The sequence below is a fragment of the Sinohyriopsis cumingii genome, chromosome 5 (genome assembly GCF_028554795.1).
Source record: "Sinohyriopsis cumingii isolate HCF-2022 chromosome 5, ASM2855479v2, whole genome shotgun sequence".
NCBI classification, from domain to species: Eukaryota; Metazoa; Mollusca; class Bivalvia; order Unionida; family Unionidae; genus Sinohyriopsis; species Sinohyriopsis cumingii.
In genome coordinates, this window is record NC_142965.1 from 28,566,528 (window position 1) to 28,585,561 (window position 19,034).

General features: G+C 35.0%; 1 protein-coding gene across 1 annotated transcript in view; it reads right to left on the reverse strand.

Annotated features, from left to right (window-relative positions):
* The window catches only part of LOC149798856 (uncharacterized), a 42,421-nt gene extending 24,178 nt beyond the window's left edge, over positions 1 to 18,243 (reverse strand). The window contains exons 1-3 of the mRNA XM_089957759.1: positions 17,979 to 18,243; positions 14,129 to 14,239; positions 4,907 to 5,132 (exon numbers count right to left, since the gene is read on the reverse strand). Of these exons, the coding sequence (XP_089813885.1) occupies positions 4,907 to 5,132; positions 14,129 to 14,239; positions 17,979 to 18,136 (495 nt within the window). The 5' untranslated portion in view covers positions 18,137 to 18,243. The remainder of the gene's footprint in view (positions 1 to 4,906; positions 5,133 to 14,128; positions 14,240 to 17,978) is intronic.
* Between the last annotated feature and the right edge of the window lie 791 nt (positions 18,244 to 19,034).

A 19,034-nucleotide genomic window follows, 5' to 3' on the forward strand; every position in this document is an offset into this window, starting at 1 on the left:
CAAACAATCATAATGGGATCATATATTTGGACAATAAAAAGATCATTTAAGAAATCTTGTATATTCAGTACATTTAGAAAAGGTTTTTGACTTATTTTACAGCAAGTCTACACTTTTACTTTATTCAATGAAATTTGAACAAATTACATGCTGACTTGACAAGAGGCACACCTTGTTGAGCTTATCTTGAACAATGTTAATTTATCCCACTCTTTAAATGTGAAAAGTAATATTTTCCAGTATGGACAATTCAATCCAGATAACAGCTGTATTTGTTTCATTCATCACAAGATAAATGTTTCAATTAAGAAAAGCAATGGCACATTTTTCTTTTCATACTACAAACCAGATCAAATCAAATGTTTTCAAGCCTTTATCTTCCCCTTAGAAAATTAAATGACCTCTCCCTAATAAAGACTTGACTTCTGCAGATGTTCTGCAGAAATCAAAATACATAGTGACTATTGTAAACTCTGTCATAAAATATTAGCATACAATGATGTCAGTTTCAGCTTGGGAAAGGTGTGCTTCTATCACAGGAAGCAATCTAACTTTGCATGTTGTACTTAACAAATTCAATTATGCTCCTGCCATTAACGAAGTTAATTTTTCTGACCTCAACGCATTGTTGAAATGAATAATAATGTGGACTATTGTATATCCTTAGATGTTCAGAGACTTTAATTTCCAACAATTTCAGGCATTCTGCATGATGGCTAAATCCTATTAGTTGCTCATGTTTGTACAAGGAAAATATAAAACAAAACTGTTATCATAAAAAAATAATCATACAAAAATGATGTGTCAAAATAATAAGTGATAAAAATTCTCACTAAGGTTTTGATGCATATATTAAAATATGCACTTTCTTGTTTGCAACTGTTGGAGCATTTGGCTATTGATAAAAAAAAAACATACATGCAGAGTAATTTCTTTGAACAGTATTTGGCTTGTATGTGGTATACTGTTTCATAGCTAGTTACTGTGGCAGAGTAGTTACAGTGTGTGACTTGTGCATGCCCACACACACGCACACTTGACACTGGAACACGAGGACATGAGTTCACATTTGGTGGCAGGAATAGTCATTCTTTCTTTTTCCTCCATAACATTATGTAAAGTAGTTTTTTTTTATATCTCTTATGAACTTGTCCAAATTGCAGTTTTCAGATGAAGGTTTATAACTGGTTAAATTTTAATATTTTAATTATGAAGACTGCCTAAAATGCCAAAAAAGTAAAATTTGAATAGCATTAATAAGTATTTTAGCATTATTTTTTAAACTAACATTGGTGAGAAATGATTCAAAACATTATCAGAATCATAAAAAAATTTAATGGCAGAAAAATTCTTTTTGGTTTGGGTTAAACGAAGAGGCCACCAACTGCAGATAGCCTGGTAACCATGGAATTCTTAAACTATGACTGAAACATGTACCAAAAAGATGTTTCTAATGTTAAGTGCAATCAATTAGGACAACTTGTGCAGTAGTGATTTGGATTCCATATTTATGAGATTGAGTGATAAAAAAAGAGATGTCATCTGCAATCAATACGAGGTAAGTGGATTAAGTGGAAGACTGGGGATTGATTCTTTGTGTCCTTCCCTCCCTCTTTCTCATTAATGGCTACAAGTGCCTGTAAAATTCTCTCTAAAAGAAACATGTGGATGCCTGTTATTGCTCTCTTTCTCTGTGCATAAAATGATAGATGTTAAATTTACCTGTCTCTAACATGCAATGACTTTACATTCAACAGCAGTAATACCATAATCTATATCATTTTCAATAAAGCAATGAACTTGGTATTACTGCCACTGACAGGTCTTTTATTTGTTACATCATTACATCATGTTAGAGAAATGTAAATTTAAGAGCCATCATTTTAGACAGAGAGTGAGAGAGAAAGAGATTTGAGGAATCAATCCAATCCCATTGTCTTCCACTTAATCCATTTTTCGCTGCAAAGCAGTAAACAGCAGTAAATACAGAAGTCACCTAAAAGAAAATGGCTTGCTCTACATTTATCTCAGACTGGTTTAGTACTCTCTACTGAATGGAATTCTCTACTTAAAGCAGAAAATTAATATTCTAATGGATCTATTTAGAGTACATTTGTCACAATAAAACTTATTATAAAAAAATTACTCAATACTATGTTATTGGAATGGTCAGATGCGTTCATTTCCTCATTTCTGTTGCAGTTCGCGCAATATACTTTGTTAAGCATCTTAAAAAATTCAGTAATATTACACACTCTGCTGTGAAAAGAACGACAATGTACAATAGACATCAAACATTTTACAAAAAAATTGAATCAATACTTGACTGATGTGAAACAATATTCCTGAAGTTTGGATAGTTATCCCATGCACGAGCAGGGCCAGATCAGGTCAAGTGTTGGGTGCATGTGTGTGAGTTCCAAAATTTCAAAAGGGCCCCAAAGCAAAAATATGTGTCTATTTACTCAAAGTATGCATAATATCCAACAAACGTGAGCAAGAATAAAATGATAATCACATTTCCAGTGACTGCTTATGTGTGTACAATATTGGGGGGGGGGGGGGGGAGCTGATGAGTTCTCAGTAACTTATTGTACTATTTCTTCAGACTTGCAATCACGAGTCTGGAGGGGTTTATTTATTTAAACCGAGATTTGTATTATAAAAAGGACACCATGCTAAATTTATCTTCTGGTGATTGCAATAACAAAACATATCCTGGTGGGAAAAAAACAATCCAGCCCCTTAAATTAAATGGCCTTGCAGTACACGTGTATTTAAAATTGTTGTATATCCAGCCTCGTAAATGGGTCATTACGCGATTCATAATTATAGAATTTGCTCTTGATATTGGTGTTTGGGGTTTTTTAAAAACAGAAAGTGACTGTAACTAGAATTTAACTGTCTAAACCAAGAGGATTACTTTTCATGTTTAAACAGCAAGATAGATTGACACTGCAAGAGAAGATCAATACACTGTGCCCCTCATCAAGTCAGTGTGCAAGTTTGTTCAGATTTCTTTGAATAAAATTCGAATGTAAACATACTGCAAAAGTATATATGTCCAGATATAAGACAAATTCTGAAAAAATGTAATAAACATATCAATTAAATTGACCATGTGATTATAATTGTGAGTAAGTTATTGATCAGAGAAATTTATGAAATAATGTTGTAAGGTTTAACGCCATTTTTCAGCACACGATAGGCTATACATGGCGGCCAGTATTAATGGTGGAGGAAGAACCCGGGAAAACCCCGGAAAGAACCACCAACCCACAAGAAGCTACTGGCAAGCTTTCTCACATACCCACATTAGCTGAATCCAAGACTCGAACCCACGCAGACAGAGGTGAGATGGCAGTGATCCATAACGCAGAGCGCTTTAGACCACTTGACCACTAGGGGCCCCAAAATTTATGAAATGGGGGGTGGGTTAGTGACAATAAATACCAAAGCAAACAAAAGGAAAAGAGGACGGATTTGATACTTTTAAACACCAAGATATCTCTGAATACATAAAACAAATATCTGAACAGGAAAATTTGGTATTCATTTCAGCTCCAGTAGTTTCTGAAAAGTCAGGAGGATAATCTATAACAGGATTATTATGATGGCTGCTGTGGTAGTCTACGAGGATTAGTGATAATACAAACATGCTAATGGATAGATCAATGTCAGATGACAAACCAGTCATCCCATAAGCTCTTCTGTTCTATGACCAGTACAACTAGAAGTCAGTTATTTGTCAGTACATTCAGATGATGACCATATGTGCAGTAATCCATCCAAAAGTCTTGAGATATGTTCACTAGATTTTCTCATGCAGTGCAAACAGCTATAAGGAGCAATAACTATTATAAAAATTGTAGGTAATATTTACCAAAATTTCAAGGCAAGCCATCAAAACTCCAGAACTAGTTCCATTCACATGATCATATGGACAGAAGGATGTATGAATATATAGAGAGAGAGATATGATGATTTCGGTACAACTCCTCTTCGGTAGAACAATGGTACAAATGATAGAATAAATAAATAAAACAGCAGTTTTCCATATGAACAAGACAATCACACTATACAGGCAGTAAACAAAATAGACTAAGCTTGTGAGGATCTCAGCCATTTCTTTATTATTATCCATGGTTAAGTTGCAGTGGGTGGAGAAAGATCGTGGGGAATCAACCATGGTTCCTAATATGACACTTGGGTTTCTGATCCCCCACACCAAAATCTTGAACTTGTGAGACATAGATATAACTAAGGAGTTGTTTCAAATTCATGTAAAATCACTTGTTCTCTCCCCACTCCCCAAGGCATCATCAAAATTCACAAATTCATGGCACAGTCTACACATATATTGAGTAAATTTTCATGCATTTAGCTTTAATGGTGCAGGAAGAGTTCAAGAACATTACACCACACAATTATGTCCTTCTGTAAAGACTATCACAATATCCCATTGCTTCTCTGAAAGTGCAAGGAAAAGAATATTATGAAGAGAACTATTAGACAATGAAAGGAAAGAGAACAGGTTCATAACTGATTTAAACCTAAGCAATGGAAATATTATGCATATAGTGTACTTTCATTAGTGATAACAGAAAGACATCACTTGTTTGTTCTTTTTTTTAAAACAGAAAAATGATGAATCTTAGATGGTTAGAATGAAGAAAAAAAAAAAAACACTATAAACTATGAGCATCCAAATTTCCAATTCTACCGCAAATAGTGTGGGGGAAAATACTCTGCAAGGAAATAAATTATTATTTTATGAGTCAATTAGTTAAAGCTGATATGATAAGGGTTGTAAACATAGATGATCCGCTGAAAATGAGAAGGTGGCTGCTGTTGTATGCTGCTGACACTGACACTCTTCTAATGTCAGACTGAAGTTAACTATTACCTCTTTCCTTCTTTGTGCCTCCAGCTCTGCCTCTCGCTGTTTTTCCAGCTCCTCTAACATTTGTCTCTCCATAAGTCGCTTGGCCTCCTCAACCCTACGCTTAACCTCCACCTCAATCTCATCTTTTCTCTTTTCAAGTTCTTCCTCTACCCTTCTGGCCACTAGTTTCTCCACTCTGCGAGCGACCTCCTCTTCAATTAGTTTTTCTTCCAATTCCTTCTGTTTTCTATATAAGCAGGCAAAACAAAGATGGTACAATATGAAAATTAGAAACAACAATAGAATATCCACACATGAACAAGACTATAATATTATTCTGACATATAACTATCCTGCCAAATCTCACAGGTCCACAATATTTCTGATGGCAGCAGTTAGTTCCAGTGCTGCTGTTTCTTTTAACAATTTGAGTTCAATAAACCCGGAAAGGCAACCTACTGTGCAGTACAAAATTAAAAGTTACTATACATATATTTATAAAGCCTCATTCTCTCTGACTGGTTCTGTAGACCCAAAGACACACTCCTGCCACAAGAACACATAAGAAACATGTACACATCTTCAAACCTCCTTTTGATAGTCTTTAAAACATTTCCCACCTACATACATGCTCTGCAAAGATGCTCTACAACTACTGACAGATATAATTTCTGGAATTGAAGCAGTGTTAAATTTTTTGGCCATGTTGGGGTTAAAATAGACACTGTTCTTAGCGAGAATCTGATTATGTCACTTAGTCATGATTAGGATGGACTTAGAACTGCTACCCCATGGATTCTCGGTGGTGCCTACATAATCCTGAACTGCAAACATAACAGAGGCATTGAAAAGTTTCTTGAAAAACTGAAATAGAGACAAACAGTCACTCTTATAATTATATTGTTATAAAGGATATACAATATATCAATTTAAATTATACAATTTTATATAAATTTATCCAATAAAACCAGCGTAAAATCACTTTACAAGATTAAACCAATTCTCGCTTATAGAAGACCCAAGAATTTGCAAGACTTTTTAATTAGAACTAAGCAGATAGAAAATAAAAAAAATACACTTTTCATCATCTAAATGTAACAGATACCGGTGCTTTCAATGTGAAAACATAAGAGAAAGTACTTCTTTCAGTAGTGCTAATACAAAAGAGGTATTTTCTCTATGTGATAACACTACCTGTATATCAACTGATGTGATTTATTTAATAACCTGTAAAAAATGTAGCATGCAATATGTTGGACAAACACTTCAACAAGTTTCTAAGAGAATGAATAATCATTGCTTTCATATAAAAAGTTATAGACTCATAAAAGAAACTTATTGGATTCATAAGTTAGATACTTTGTATCCTAATGGACTTAATGCCAATGCACTATATAAAACTGTACAATTTAAACTGATATATTGTATATCCTTTATAACAATATAATTATAAGCATGACTGTTGGTCTCTATTTTATTTTATTATTTTACTAATTCAAGTTTCATTAGAGACTCGTGTATCTTTTAGATCCTGTCATATATATATATATATATATATATATATATATATATATATATATATATATATATATATATATATATAAAATTGTTATGATGATGCATATCATTTATGATGTTACGTAATGACATAATTGTTGTTTTAAAATAAAAGACGTCATCCGTTACTTTCAAAACATTTCGTGCCTGAAGAAGCATAAATTAAATGCAAAACTAGTTGCACAGAATTTTCAGCATTTGTGTTGTTTTTTTAATCACAATTTTGAAAAACTGAAGAAACACACCAATACAGGATAGGGATGGACACTAAAAAGATGCATGCAAGTCAAGGTACATATTAACCATTACATGGATCCAGTTGCATAGCAACACCAAATGGAGTAACACCAAGGTCAGTAATAAATGAGAAAATTTTTGACATGTTTTGAATGGGCAGTTTTGTTGATGCCATATCCAACTAGTTATCACCAAGACATGCCTCAAATTTCCTGTGCAGGTTACCAAAGCTGTTGAAATGAAAGAATCAGAATCTATATATCACTAAATATTGATAAAGAATCTTGCTTAACCGACACAGCAAGCACAAGGGCAAAAAATATCCATGAAGACATTGTATGCATGTATTTAAGACTCAACAACTGCTCATCAGCCTTACTTATACTGCAGTAGTAAGTGAAAACAACAAGTAATCATGTCAGAACCTGGTTAAAACAGTCAAATGTACTGTTGTGCAACAGAAGATGATAGTCCCATACATCCTCTATGGATATTGAATGTTTCAGTTTCAGAGCACCCAGATCTGATGATTACATCAAACAGTGCAAATCATTTATCAAATCTCTTGCAGGTTCTGTTATGCAAATGTACAATGTGATGGAAAACAGAACAGCCATTCCTTTATCGTGCCCAAAGTGCTAGCTGTTCAAACCACAGCTGAGGTGTGTCTCAGACTGATAAGGTACGACAAAATAGGTTCAGCATCAGCTCTATTCATCTGCAGGCATAATTACGACTGGTGATAATGTTCATGTGATCTCAACGCCCATTCATTGCTGGATTTATGACAAAGCTTTCAGTGAAGGGCAAAATCCTTCATGTTTTCCATATATTTACAACTGAAAATGTCAAAATTTATGGAAACTTCTACCGGGTACCCGTCAATCATAACGATTTGTTACTCAGGTACCCAATCAAAGGGAAACTGTATTAAATGTGAATTAAAACTGTTTTGTTGTATGTTCATACATGCCTAACCTCATGAGAGGTATAAGTGTATTTATTACTAATATAAGTGGCAAAAAACAAAATCTGAGCATAAAAAGAGCAATCTTTATGTATATTGCACGCCATAAATATAGAAAAATGCATGAAAAATGTGCATTTATTTTTGCAACTCATCTGGATCTGCAGATAAAATTCTTGTCACAAATCAGCTAAACCCAAGTGGATTAGTAGTTAGTACAAGGGTACTGATACAAAACAAATTCAAAAATTATTTATGCGTAACACTCTGATACAGTTGCTATAAATAGAACATAATACTGTTAGGAAAGCGTATGCAAGTCTTCGGACAAGCATACTCATATGTCATAGTTATATAGAAGCCATCTTTTCTAGAATATGGTCTGTGGGATTAATGGGATGTTAATAAAAATGAGAAAACTAATTTATTGGGAGGGGGATATACCGAAAACGCGTAATCCGAATACAGTTACGCATAAGGTGTAATTCAGTGAAAAAAGCATAATGATTATGCCAAAGTGTAATGGTTCGCATGTATGCACTCACTTTAACCAGTCTATTTGTCTAATTTTGGGGTGAATTCTTTATAAACTTATGTCAAAATATTTTTAAAAAAGAAGCAGTTCAAAGACTTTGTTTCTATTTTTAATCCAGCAGACAATTTAAATGCTGCGCGGCATCATCTGAACAACTTTATGGGCAACGGACAAAGCTCCACGGACAAAGTATCACACTACAAGTTCAAATGGCCTACTGGAGCTAAAACTATAAAGTAACGGCATGCACTATATGTATACAAGGTTTCAGTATGAAATTATAAGAACCAAAACTGTTGATGTTACACAATTGCCATAAACAATAATTTAAAATATCAAGTCTAATAAAAATCTGATTACAAGGCAGGCCTCAACTCAAGAATTGTAACAAACCCAGCAAATTAGATGCACCATCACCCCATTAGTAAGTGTGGTTATTGTTTACAAACTCATCTCAGATTTTGATGAAATAAGCTCACATAGGAAGTCCAATCAAAGAGTATGGCCTCTAGTGTTCTCACAGCCAATTGGAGGCAAGATCATCTCATTAACATGCATGGGCATCACTCGTAACTTGTGCAAAATCTTGATGACACACACCTAAATACCAAATCTCATTAAAATTTGACATGAAACATTGCCTCACGAACTGAGCCAAACTGATGTTCACTGTATTAACATGCATGGATGTTGACTGTTAAGCTCACATATGAAGTCTCATTGAAATAAGACCAAAAGCATGTGCTGGCAGATGGACGCTGGGCTATACCAGTGCTGAAAGAAACAATTTTTTAGACACAGACCCAGGACTAGTGACTTAAATAAGCCCACAAGACCTGACTGAAATTCCACAAGCTCAGATTACAATTTTCACATGCAAAAAATGTCCCCCTTTTTTTAGTATTGTCACACAGTGTTGTAATAGCCACAAACTGAATATAAATTCGACTGGGTTCAAAGCAGTTTTACAATAATGAAAGCATAATTAGTGTTCATCACAACACTCACTTGGGACTGGATGGTCCTGGGTTCAAACTTTTCTGCTGGATTCTTTGAGTGAATCCTGGTCAAAACCAAGTTGATGTATGTCCATATGTTGTTTGCAGGATGTGCAGAATTTTTTGGTTGTTGCTAGCATGCTTCACAAAGTAAAACTCCATCAACCCCACAAGTTCTGGAATTTGCTGGGCTTTGCTGATACAGTAGTCCCCCTCTTGAACGGCCCCCCCGACCAGCGGCCACCCTCTCCTTACGGCCAGAATCCGTTGGCACCGATGAGTTTGTGTTCAAAAGTATCCCTCACGAAAGGCCACTCAGCTAATGCAACCGGCTTCTTAGTGCAATAACATAAAATGTACCCCTCACAAGCGGCCGCATTTTATTTTAATATGTATCCAGAACCAGTATTTTATTCATAACGTGTGTTAAGTAATCCGATTTCTGTTTCCCGATATCAAGTTTTCGTTACATAAAGAAGTGTTGACTAAAGTACATGTACCACTAAGGTTAATATTATATCATTTACGCCTCATGAGAAGCCACATTTATTCCATAAAGCCGAGAAAGACTCAAAATTTTAATCCATACAAAAGGGTAAGTACATGTAATCCAATTAGCCTGACTGCTGTGTTATCATAAGATGTCCAGTTTAGTCACTCTGATAATTGTTAAGATTACAATTATTGAACAGTAGTAACAGCTGAGAAGTGGCAGCATCGATGTACAATACACAAGTCAGCAGGAAAATGGTTTGATAGCCTTTATGGCTTCCCTTAGTAAGATGTTGAGCTTGTTCACTTTGATAATTAGTGGCTATTATTACTGACAATAATTGTCAAAATTACAAATCCTAATGGCCGCGAGATCAAATCTGTATGATGTTAATGGTACATATCGAAGCCGTTTTGGCTTCTCTCTTTTAGTGTAAAGAAATGTATAAAAACAATAGGGCACCAGACTGCGACTAACAAATTACATAACATGATCACTTCCTTAAAAAACACACGGCAATTTGTTCAGATGCATAAATTGTTTATCAGTATTGTAGTTGGCAACATGAATAACTCACTGCAAAAAGATCAACATGTCATTGAGGAAAAGAAAAATTCTCAGTTTAGAAAAGAAAGTGAAAGTAATTCAACTGACCAAGAGGTGGCGGGGTCGAGAATCCTTGCAGAAAACTAATGTCTGAAAGACTCAGATAAACAATATCATGAAAGATAAGGAAACAATTCTGCAGAAGTGGGAAGGTGAAATGGACGGAGAAAGGAAGATTGTTTGAGCCAGGAGATGTTTGTATCCTGATTCTGATGACAAGAAAAAGCAACAATTTTGTCAGTTGAATTGGGATCTGACAACTTTACCGCAAGTAACGGATGGTTGCACAGATTTCAAGTGCGACACAATATTAAGTGTTCTGTCCTTAGTGGAGAATCAGCTGATGTTAATAACGAAGTTGTTAAAGATTGGAACAAAAGACTAAATGATATATGCAGGGGATATGATAGCAAGGATATTTTAAATTGTGATGAGACTGGTTTGTTTTTTTAGACTGTTACCAACAAAGTGACAGATCATGTCATCTGTAACATAATTATAAAGACAGTTTTAAAATTATATCCATGGTTATTCATAACATTCTTTTGAAAATGATGAAACGGTTTGTTTTACATTTATTTCACAGCATGCATGTGATTTTTTTAAATGAAAATATTAAATGTTTTAGAATTAAAAGTACTTGTGTCTTTCTTCATACGTATTTACTATTTGCATTTGTCATCCCCCTCTAGAAAGGCCACTTCCCTGCTGCAGTAGGGGTGGCCTTATAAGAGGGGGACTACTGTATATAATTGCTTCCTAATTCAGCTTAAAAAAATGAGTAACACTTGAACACTATTCTGATAAATGAAATGATCATACTTTGCATTCTATATACACCTCTCCCTCAATAACTTGCACACAACGGGGTCCACAAGCAAAGACCGCACTACAGTAATACCTCGAACATTCGCGAGGTTAGGTTCCAGAATCAGTCGCGGATCAGCAGGGATCGCGAATGTTTGGTACGAGTCACTAAAAATGCTAACAGATGCTTATTTCTAGGGTTTAAACCCTAAATATGACCCAAATCATGCTCCCAAAGCACTTTAATTTCATTTAAAAGTTAGCTTAATACATTACCCTTAAAAAGAGAAATAAATGGTTGACATAAAAATAGAGTACAGTATCGCCTAATGGGTATTTGCCACACTGGCGCATTTACAGTACGGTACATGTATACTAATATTACCCCTATACTAATTCATTGGCTGCTGTTTTCTTTTGCACTCACAGTAAGGTAAAACCAAGTAACGAATGGGACTGTAAACTTAATGACTGACGTTTTCTTTGTCATTGTCAGGAAGGTAAACTAGGTAAACTTCATATGTCACAGAAGTCACATAACGAAGGTACAATTCAATAAAATAAAGAAAACACGTACGTTGAGGGTACCAATGAAAATTTCGCGAATCCGTGAATTCGCGAATCCAGAAACGCGAATGCACGAGGTATTACTGTATAAGCAAGAGTGAGAGTTACCTCCAAATATTGAAAAAAATCCGCTTAGGCTATACTTCGAGAAAACTCTGAAGGGGTGTGTGTGTGTTAGGGAACTGGGCTGTTTAATGACTGAATCCTTGTTTTACAATGATGTCGATAATAATTGTTAATAACGCACTTTTTCTAATAAATTTGTTCGTTATTCTCTATAAATAACATTTATTTTCAAATGTCCAACACGTGAAAGATTGTTCCAACTAATTTCAACAATCATCATGTGTACGTGAAAACATAAGTGCATTACGTCACTGGTTTATGTTTTGTTGATTAGTCTGGTTCCTGGAGTGTTATTTAATAATATACTGCCAAGTCAGGAGTAGGTGTAGTAGGAAACAAGACAAATTGTTGATACACCACCAAACAACATTCCGTTTTTTAAAATAAAAATAGTGACCTTTTCTTGTGAGACAATTGTCTATGCTGAAACTCAAATTTTGTATTGTTAAGTTAGTATACTGTTGATTCGTGATTTCATTGGAAGTAATAGTGAAACTTTGTATCATCCTTGAGGATATCTCTAAGTGCCAGTACTTGAATTATCTGAAACTCGCTTGCCCACAGTGGTCCATATCTATGAAACCAAGCTCTTTATTTTGCGAAGTATTCATTTCCCTTGGTTGCTTTGCAATCTTTGATCACAATTATGAATGAGTCAGTTAATTTAAGGTAGTTTATGTTACATACACAATAACATTTATAACAGTGTTCAATTGATCAAATGAAGTGAGTTCATGCAACACATGACCGGGGCCGTTAGGTTTCAAGTAGGATGGATTAGCATGCCTTTAAACTTTTCTTTATTCCACCTCCTTTACTCGATTTAAAAGACACAATTAACACGATAATACAAAGGAGGCCAGCTTTTAATTCAGTGCAACAATACAACAAATACTTCCGCAAGTTAGTTATCAAAACACAGCCAGGACTTAACTGGGTTCTCAGAGAAATGCCTACAGACATAGCTGACACATTTTACATTTAAATACACATTTATGATGATAACACATCTAGCAGCTCTTGGATTACCTATAATGTGTTGTTCTACTTTCTGTTCCTACCTATGCAAATTAGCACAATAGGCTCACCCACTGCAGCCTTCAAACACATCTCATCAGCTATAGTCAGCCAATTAAGTAATATGTGAAATGGTGGTTTAGACCTGACCTCTCTTCTTTTAATTGCCTCTATTTTAAACTGCCTAAGGGATAATTTTACATCAGCTCTGATCATGACTGTTTACCATTTATACATGCTATATGTAACAGATATATACTTAACCCATTAACCCCTGGTGCCGCGTTTACGTGGCAGGAGGTAGTAGCCTACTGCCGAGCTCTGTAGTGTCAAGGTCATGTAAGATACACTAAAGTGGATGGTATTATAGAAAAGTAGACAGATGTAGCTCTACAATGATACCAAACAATCTGGAAGTACTAGTTGCACTAAAAAATACAGAGGGAAAAACCTAATTTTTTTGGACCTGATTTTTTTTAACACAAAAGGCAGACTGGTCTGAACCGCAAACAGACAGATGAACCTCTGCAAATAGTAGGATAAGATGGGCATTTGGAATAAAAAGTGGCTTCGATATGAAAATGATGGAGCCGTTAAGCAAAAGAAAAAAAGAAGAAAAAAAAAGAACAACTTTTACCTTTCTCCTCATGTGCTAGCGAAATAGCCAACAAAAAAAGATGTTTCTAACACAACCAGGCATTGGCTTAATGTAAAATCACTTATTTCCTACTTGCATTTCAAGCGAAAACGACCAAAACCTCCTGGGGTTAATGAGTTAAAGCTTTTAGAGGTTTCCCCCCCCCCCCATTTTTGAAGATGACTGAAAATTGATTTCTTCGAAACACGACTGTGTCGGGGGTTTGAGGGTACAAATCATCTTTATAGCATGACATGCGATGATTCAATCTGATTAAAATCAGAACTCAATTTCACGTAGAACAGCAGAGATCTGATTTAGATTGTGCGTTTTACAGCAGATATGCCAACATCTTGAAAATACATTTACACATTTCATCAGCACAATTCAAAGTTTCCTCAGGCAAATTATAATTTTTTTGACAAGCCCAATGGGCACCACTCTTAAAATACAGGAAGTACTTGATCTAAAATCAGAATGTCCCCAGCCATCCAGCTACTGGACTTTTTGAGCACTGTATACTAAAAGCTCATTTGGCCTATGGCCAGGCGAGGTAAAAATTTAGGACCCATGTACATACCGGGTTACACTGGATATAGTGTTTCAGAGAATCACAGAACAAAGAGTCCTTGATCTCATTAATTTTACATCACTTGAGGTCAGCAGCCTGACCCGAAACACACAATCTGATCTTACTGTTTCCTCTGTTTTTCCAGCTCATTATTTTTTTCCTCCTCTTCTCGTTTTTTGGTCCTCAATATGAGATCATCATCACTGCTAGAACTGCTGCTGGAATACAACCTGTGCCTGAAACACACATAACATGATTCAAGATCAAACTGAAATAACCAGCTCACAATAAAATGAAAACCAGGTAAAAAGCTATGTAAAAAATATCTCATGACAATGTTGTTTCCTTTACATTCTCCCTTGCCTAAAGAAAATTAAATTGTTAATGATACTGATCTAGTCAAAAGCCTGAGTGTCTCAATGGTCAGTATGCTAGACTTGAGAATGAAATGGATGCAGGTCTGAATCCTACCATCAGATTAGCACATTAAGTCCATGGTCAATGCACTATATTCCAATTGCCTCAGCATCTAAAATAAACTACTTCATTTGATGTGCTGTAAAATACCAAACCAAAATAATTTAATAGTATTTTTCAAAATTTTTAAGATGGCTATCCATCAACGGTGAATATTTTGAGCTGTTTTATAATTATATTGTTATTAGCATAGATGCCCCCCCCCTTTTACAAAAATACTGACTACTTATGACAAAAATATTGATTGTTAAAACTTGAATGCATACTTAACTATTTATAACATAGATCTACAATGATCAGTAAAGTAAAACTTAATTATTTAATGTCGAAGATACACATGTTGCATTGTTGCACCTTCAGAATGAGCACCCTGTTCCATTCATGTGCCCAGTGCAACACACTCTTACTCAGACACAGGCTGTTTATAGGAGCCTTTTCCACACCTTGTTTTTTTCAGTCATTATCAATTCCAAAGTACTATCTTTTGCTGATTTGAATTCTGTGCGATTTTTTTTACTTAACTGTTTTCATATTAGCACGCGAGTGATCATTTGCAATTTTACTGCCTGGAAAAAGAGCAAAATAAATCGCAAGCAACACTAGCAACTGAAGGAAGCAAGAGGACGGTTCATTTCTTAAAGACATTTAGTGAAACGAACTTCTTATTGAATTACATCAAGATTGTCACTCGTATTTATAAATGGTTGCTAGTTCAGGCTGTGTTGTTGATGATGAAACTGAAAGCTGATGTTTGTTAGCTTTTTCATACAGTTTTATGTCATGGGTCCCTCTATGCCCAATAGAGAAATCAGTTATACAATTTGAAAATGCAAAATTTTCCCCTTTACTATATGTTTTCACAAATCTAAACATGACGGCATAATTGTCCTTCCAGTTCTGTTTTCCTTTCTTTCCTGAATAAAATCCTGAATCTTCTGCGTTCCTTTCTGACATGACTTTAGGCTGAATATTACAAAGATGAGACTCAATAACAGCGGCAACTGCATTGCACAATCCAACATGGTGGTTAAAGACTGGCATGGTAGCCTCAATTTCGAATGAACAAATTATATTTTATAACTCAATCCTTATATATATTAGGTGCAGTCTGTCTGACCTGTTAGGTCTTTCTGTTGGCTTCGAGAGGAGGCGGGAACCAGTGATATACTAATGAAAACACTAATTTCTAGAATTAAATCAGTATTTTCTAATTAAGACATATCTTTTTCAATACAAGGATATATGTTTAGTCAGCTCTACTAAGCTTAGGGCCAGTTGAGTTTATGTAATGGTTTGGTTTTCTTTGCCTGGGATCTATTTTTGTCAACTTTAATCCATTTCTTAGGACATACATGTAAACACAATAAAATAAAACAAATATTGATGTATTTGATTAAATGTAGCATTTAGGTACATCTTAGCAGCATTTCAAACATTTTGATAACCAGTCCTCCATGATCTGATCTTTTTCAGGTCATGGTCAGAGGTTAAGCACATGAACACAATAACTTGAATAAATGCGAATAATCTTGGTTGAACAATTGTACATTTGTTGAAAGCAAAGTCAGCTTGCACGCTGCACTTGTAAAAACAAATGAAATATGTGATTTCCATGCAGACTATGAAACTGCAACAAAAAAATATATTGCAGCCAGTAGTTTATGGATATTCAAATAAAATTATAATGAAAAGTGTTAGTTGTAATGTTACTTAAAAGCAGCACCCAAGGTCCATCTGTTCACTTGTTTGCATTGCATGGGCACCTATAAAATAGCGCTACTTATATTGAACCTAGAATCGTCTATCTGGATAGATGTCAGCCATGATACTCTGACCCATTATGTGTGGTCCATCTGACCTGCTAGCTGTTTCTGTTGACTTCAGGGTGAGGCAGGGACCAGTTGCATACTAATTATGCCCAATAGAGAAACGCTTTATAACTCAAACCTTATATATATTAGGTCTCAGAGTAGTCTGGTTCCCTGCTTCATATGCTCCCTGCATGAGAGAGCACATGTCAAGGTAGTAGTCATGTGATACAACAAAACTCCGGAAGTTGGTCTAGGAATAAATATAGAGAATTTTGTGCTCTTTCATTTTTGTGTTTTTATTACAACCAGTTTAAGTCTTACATTTAATTTTATTTCTACAATATTTAAAACTGACGGTTGTGAGATTCTGTGTGCTCGTGCTACTGGCAATCAAAATCGCTAGTACCAACTCAAATTTCATCAACGCATTAGTTTTATCGTCATTCAGCAGATTAAAGACATACCAATTTTAATACTTGCAATTTCTGAGAAAATAAATAATTTTCATATAGATTTCATGCAGGTATAACTCAGAACAACAAGTCAAATTTTCAGGAATATCTCACACACTTGGCAGCCTGTATCTGCGCTTTTCTACAAATTAAAGTTATATTTTAGTCAGGGTTTACTTACCATGATGTCTTTATCCTACTAAATTCAAATTCTCACACACAGACATGTTTTGAAGTTCTGTTGGCCGCATTTCAGTTGACTGGAATGCAATGGAAGCTGGGAATACCAAAATCAGTTAGAAGGATAAGAATCTTGAACAAAATGATGCTATCTAAACACTTTCTTCAATATTAATATATTTGTATTCATTTCGGTAAAGATGAATAATTCAACTTAACCCAATTTCTGCATTCCCTGCTTCCATCACATTCCAGCCAACTGAAATGTAGACCAATGAAACTTGAAAACATGTCCATTTCTTTTATAAGAATTTGAATTTATTTGAAAAAGACATCAGAGTAAGTAAAGTCTAAAACATTATGACTTTGTAGAAAAGCATTGTTATTGGCTGCCAGTTGCATGCGATATTCCTTAAAATTTGACTTTTGTTATGGTGTTAGTCGACATCAAAACACGCTACACAGTGCTGTTATTTAGGCAGTAAGACCAAGACCCCCAAAACACAAATATCAGCATGGGGGAAAAGGTCTGGCATTCCTTAAACTTAAAGGTATGATAGCAAGCCAAACTGTGGATATGCATACAAAGTCAAATGCTTGAGCTAAATAAACATGGGTACCAAATTTATTTGACTACGCGGAATGTAGCTTGAAATATCAGCGTTTATTCTTAAATAGGTCGCGCGAGAAAGGAGAGAAGTGTTCTCCCTTGTAATTATTATATAGCACATGTAAGCAAAGTAAATTGTAAGCAACGATAAGAGCCCCTGTGGTTATAAACAAGGAAAGCATAAAGTAGCACTCATAAATAACTTGTCAGGGAACACGTCTTCAGCCATGATTAGTTTTATGTTTTAAATTTCAGTACAGTATATTGATTCGGAATGTAAAAGAACTTTTAATAAAACAAATTGTTTGCGAATTATTCCGCGATTTTTTTAAGGGATCCGAAACCGATAACGCTTAAAAATTGATGTAAAATTTAAACCCAACATGCTGATTGATGATACACTTTTAGAAATTTTGGTAAACGTTTCAGTCTTATTTGTACGTACTTGTTCCGTTTTCTCTCTCGAGACCGTGACCTAGCTGAACGAGAGCTGCTTTGTCGACTCGACATTCGTGATTGTGACCGCGACCTTGAGCGAGTTAGACGCTTTTTGTGTTTGCTTCTTTTACTGGAAGACCTGCTTCTACTTCTTGAACGACCCATTTTGATAAATATTTTGAAAATAATGTCATGAGAACGGTAATATCATGTCATCTGAAACTAACTACTTCGTAACCTCAAAATGGCTTCCGATCCAGAATGGTATACAGTTTGGGTCCTGATTAACATAATGCCTGGATAGCGTTCATTGTACGGAACTATGCACACTGCACCAAATAACATTTCTTTAATTTGTCATGTTTACAGTGCTGCATTTTTTTCCAAATCTTATATGAAGCTCAAAGTGGTGGTGGATTTTAGAAAGTTTAGCTATCCTAAATTTTACAATTCTCTCTGATTGTCCGTTTAAATGAAAATAAGGATGGCAAATTGTTTTTACAAACTTACTTTCTGTACTGACATGTGCAGAGACCGACTTTTTATTAAGGCCAACGCTTATCAAAATAAGCTGAGCTTTTTTTTAAACATTGTATCAAAACTGATGAATGTAAGATTGATCTGACTTGGCTTGTTGCTTTCTTTTCCTTTCCCCAGTCACGTTTTGACAAACACTGAAGACACGCAGTGGGGGTGGGGATATTACTGTTTACACACAAGTTAATATTTTTTCCCCTGGAAAAGAAGTTAACTTTTTTTCGAAAATCGCTAATCATTTTTTTATGACACATAGGATATACATTTATTATGTCATGATAAGGGTGGATTGTAACATGTTTCTGTTCGAGTTATCGAAACTGTGCTGTCGATTTTATATCATCTATAAAATATACCCTGGCAGTGTTCATATTTCTGAAAGAACAATCGCACAGAGAGAGAGAGAGAGAGAGATGTATCTTAAAGTAGAACAATGACGAATACGATTTAAATCTAAATTATTCTACCATGTGTTTCCTGTTCGCAATAATTAAAATTTCGAGTATTATTATTATTATTATTAACA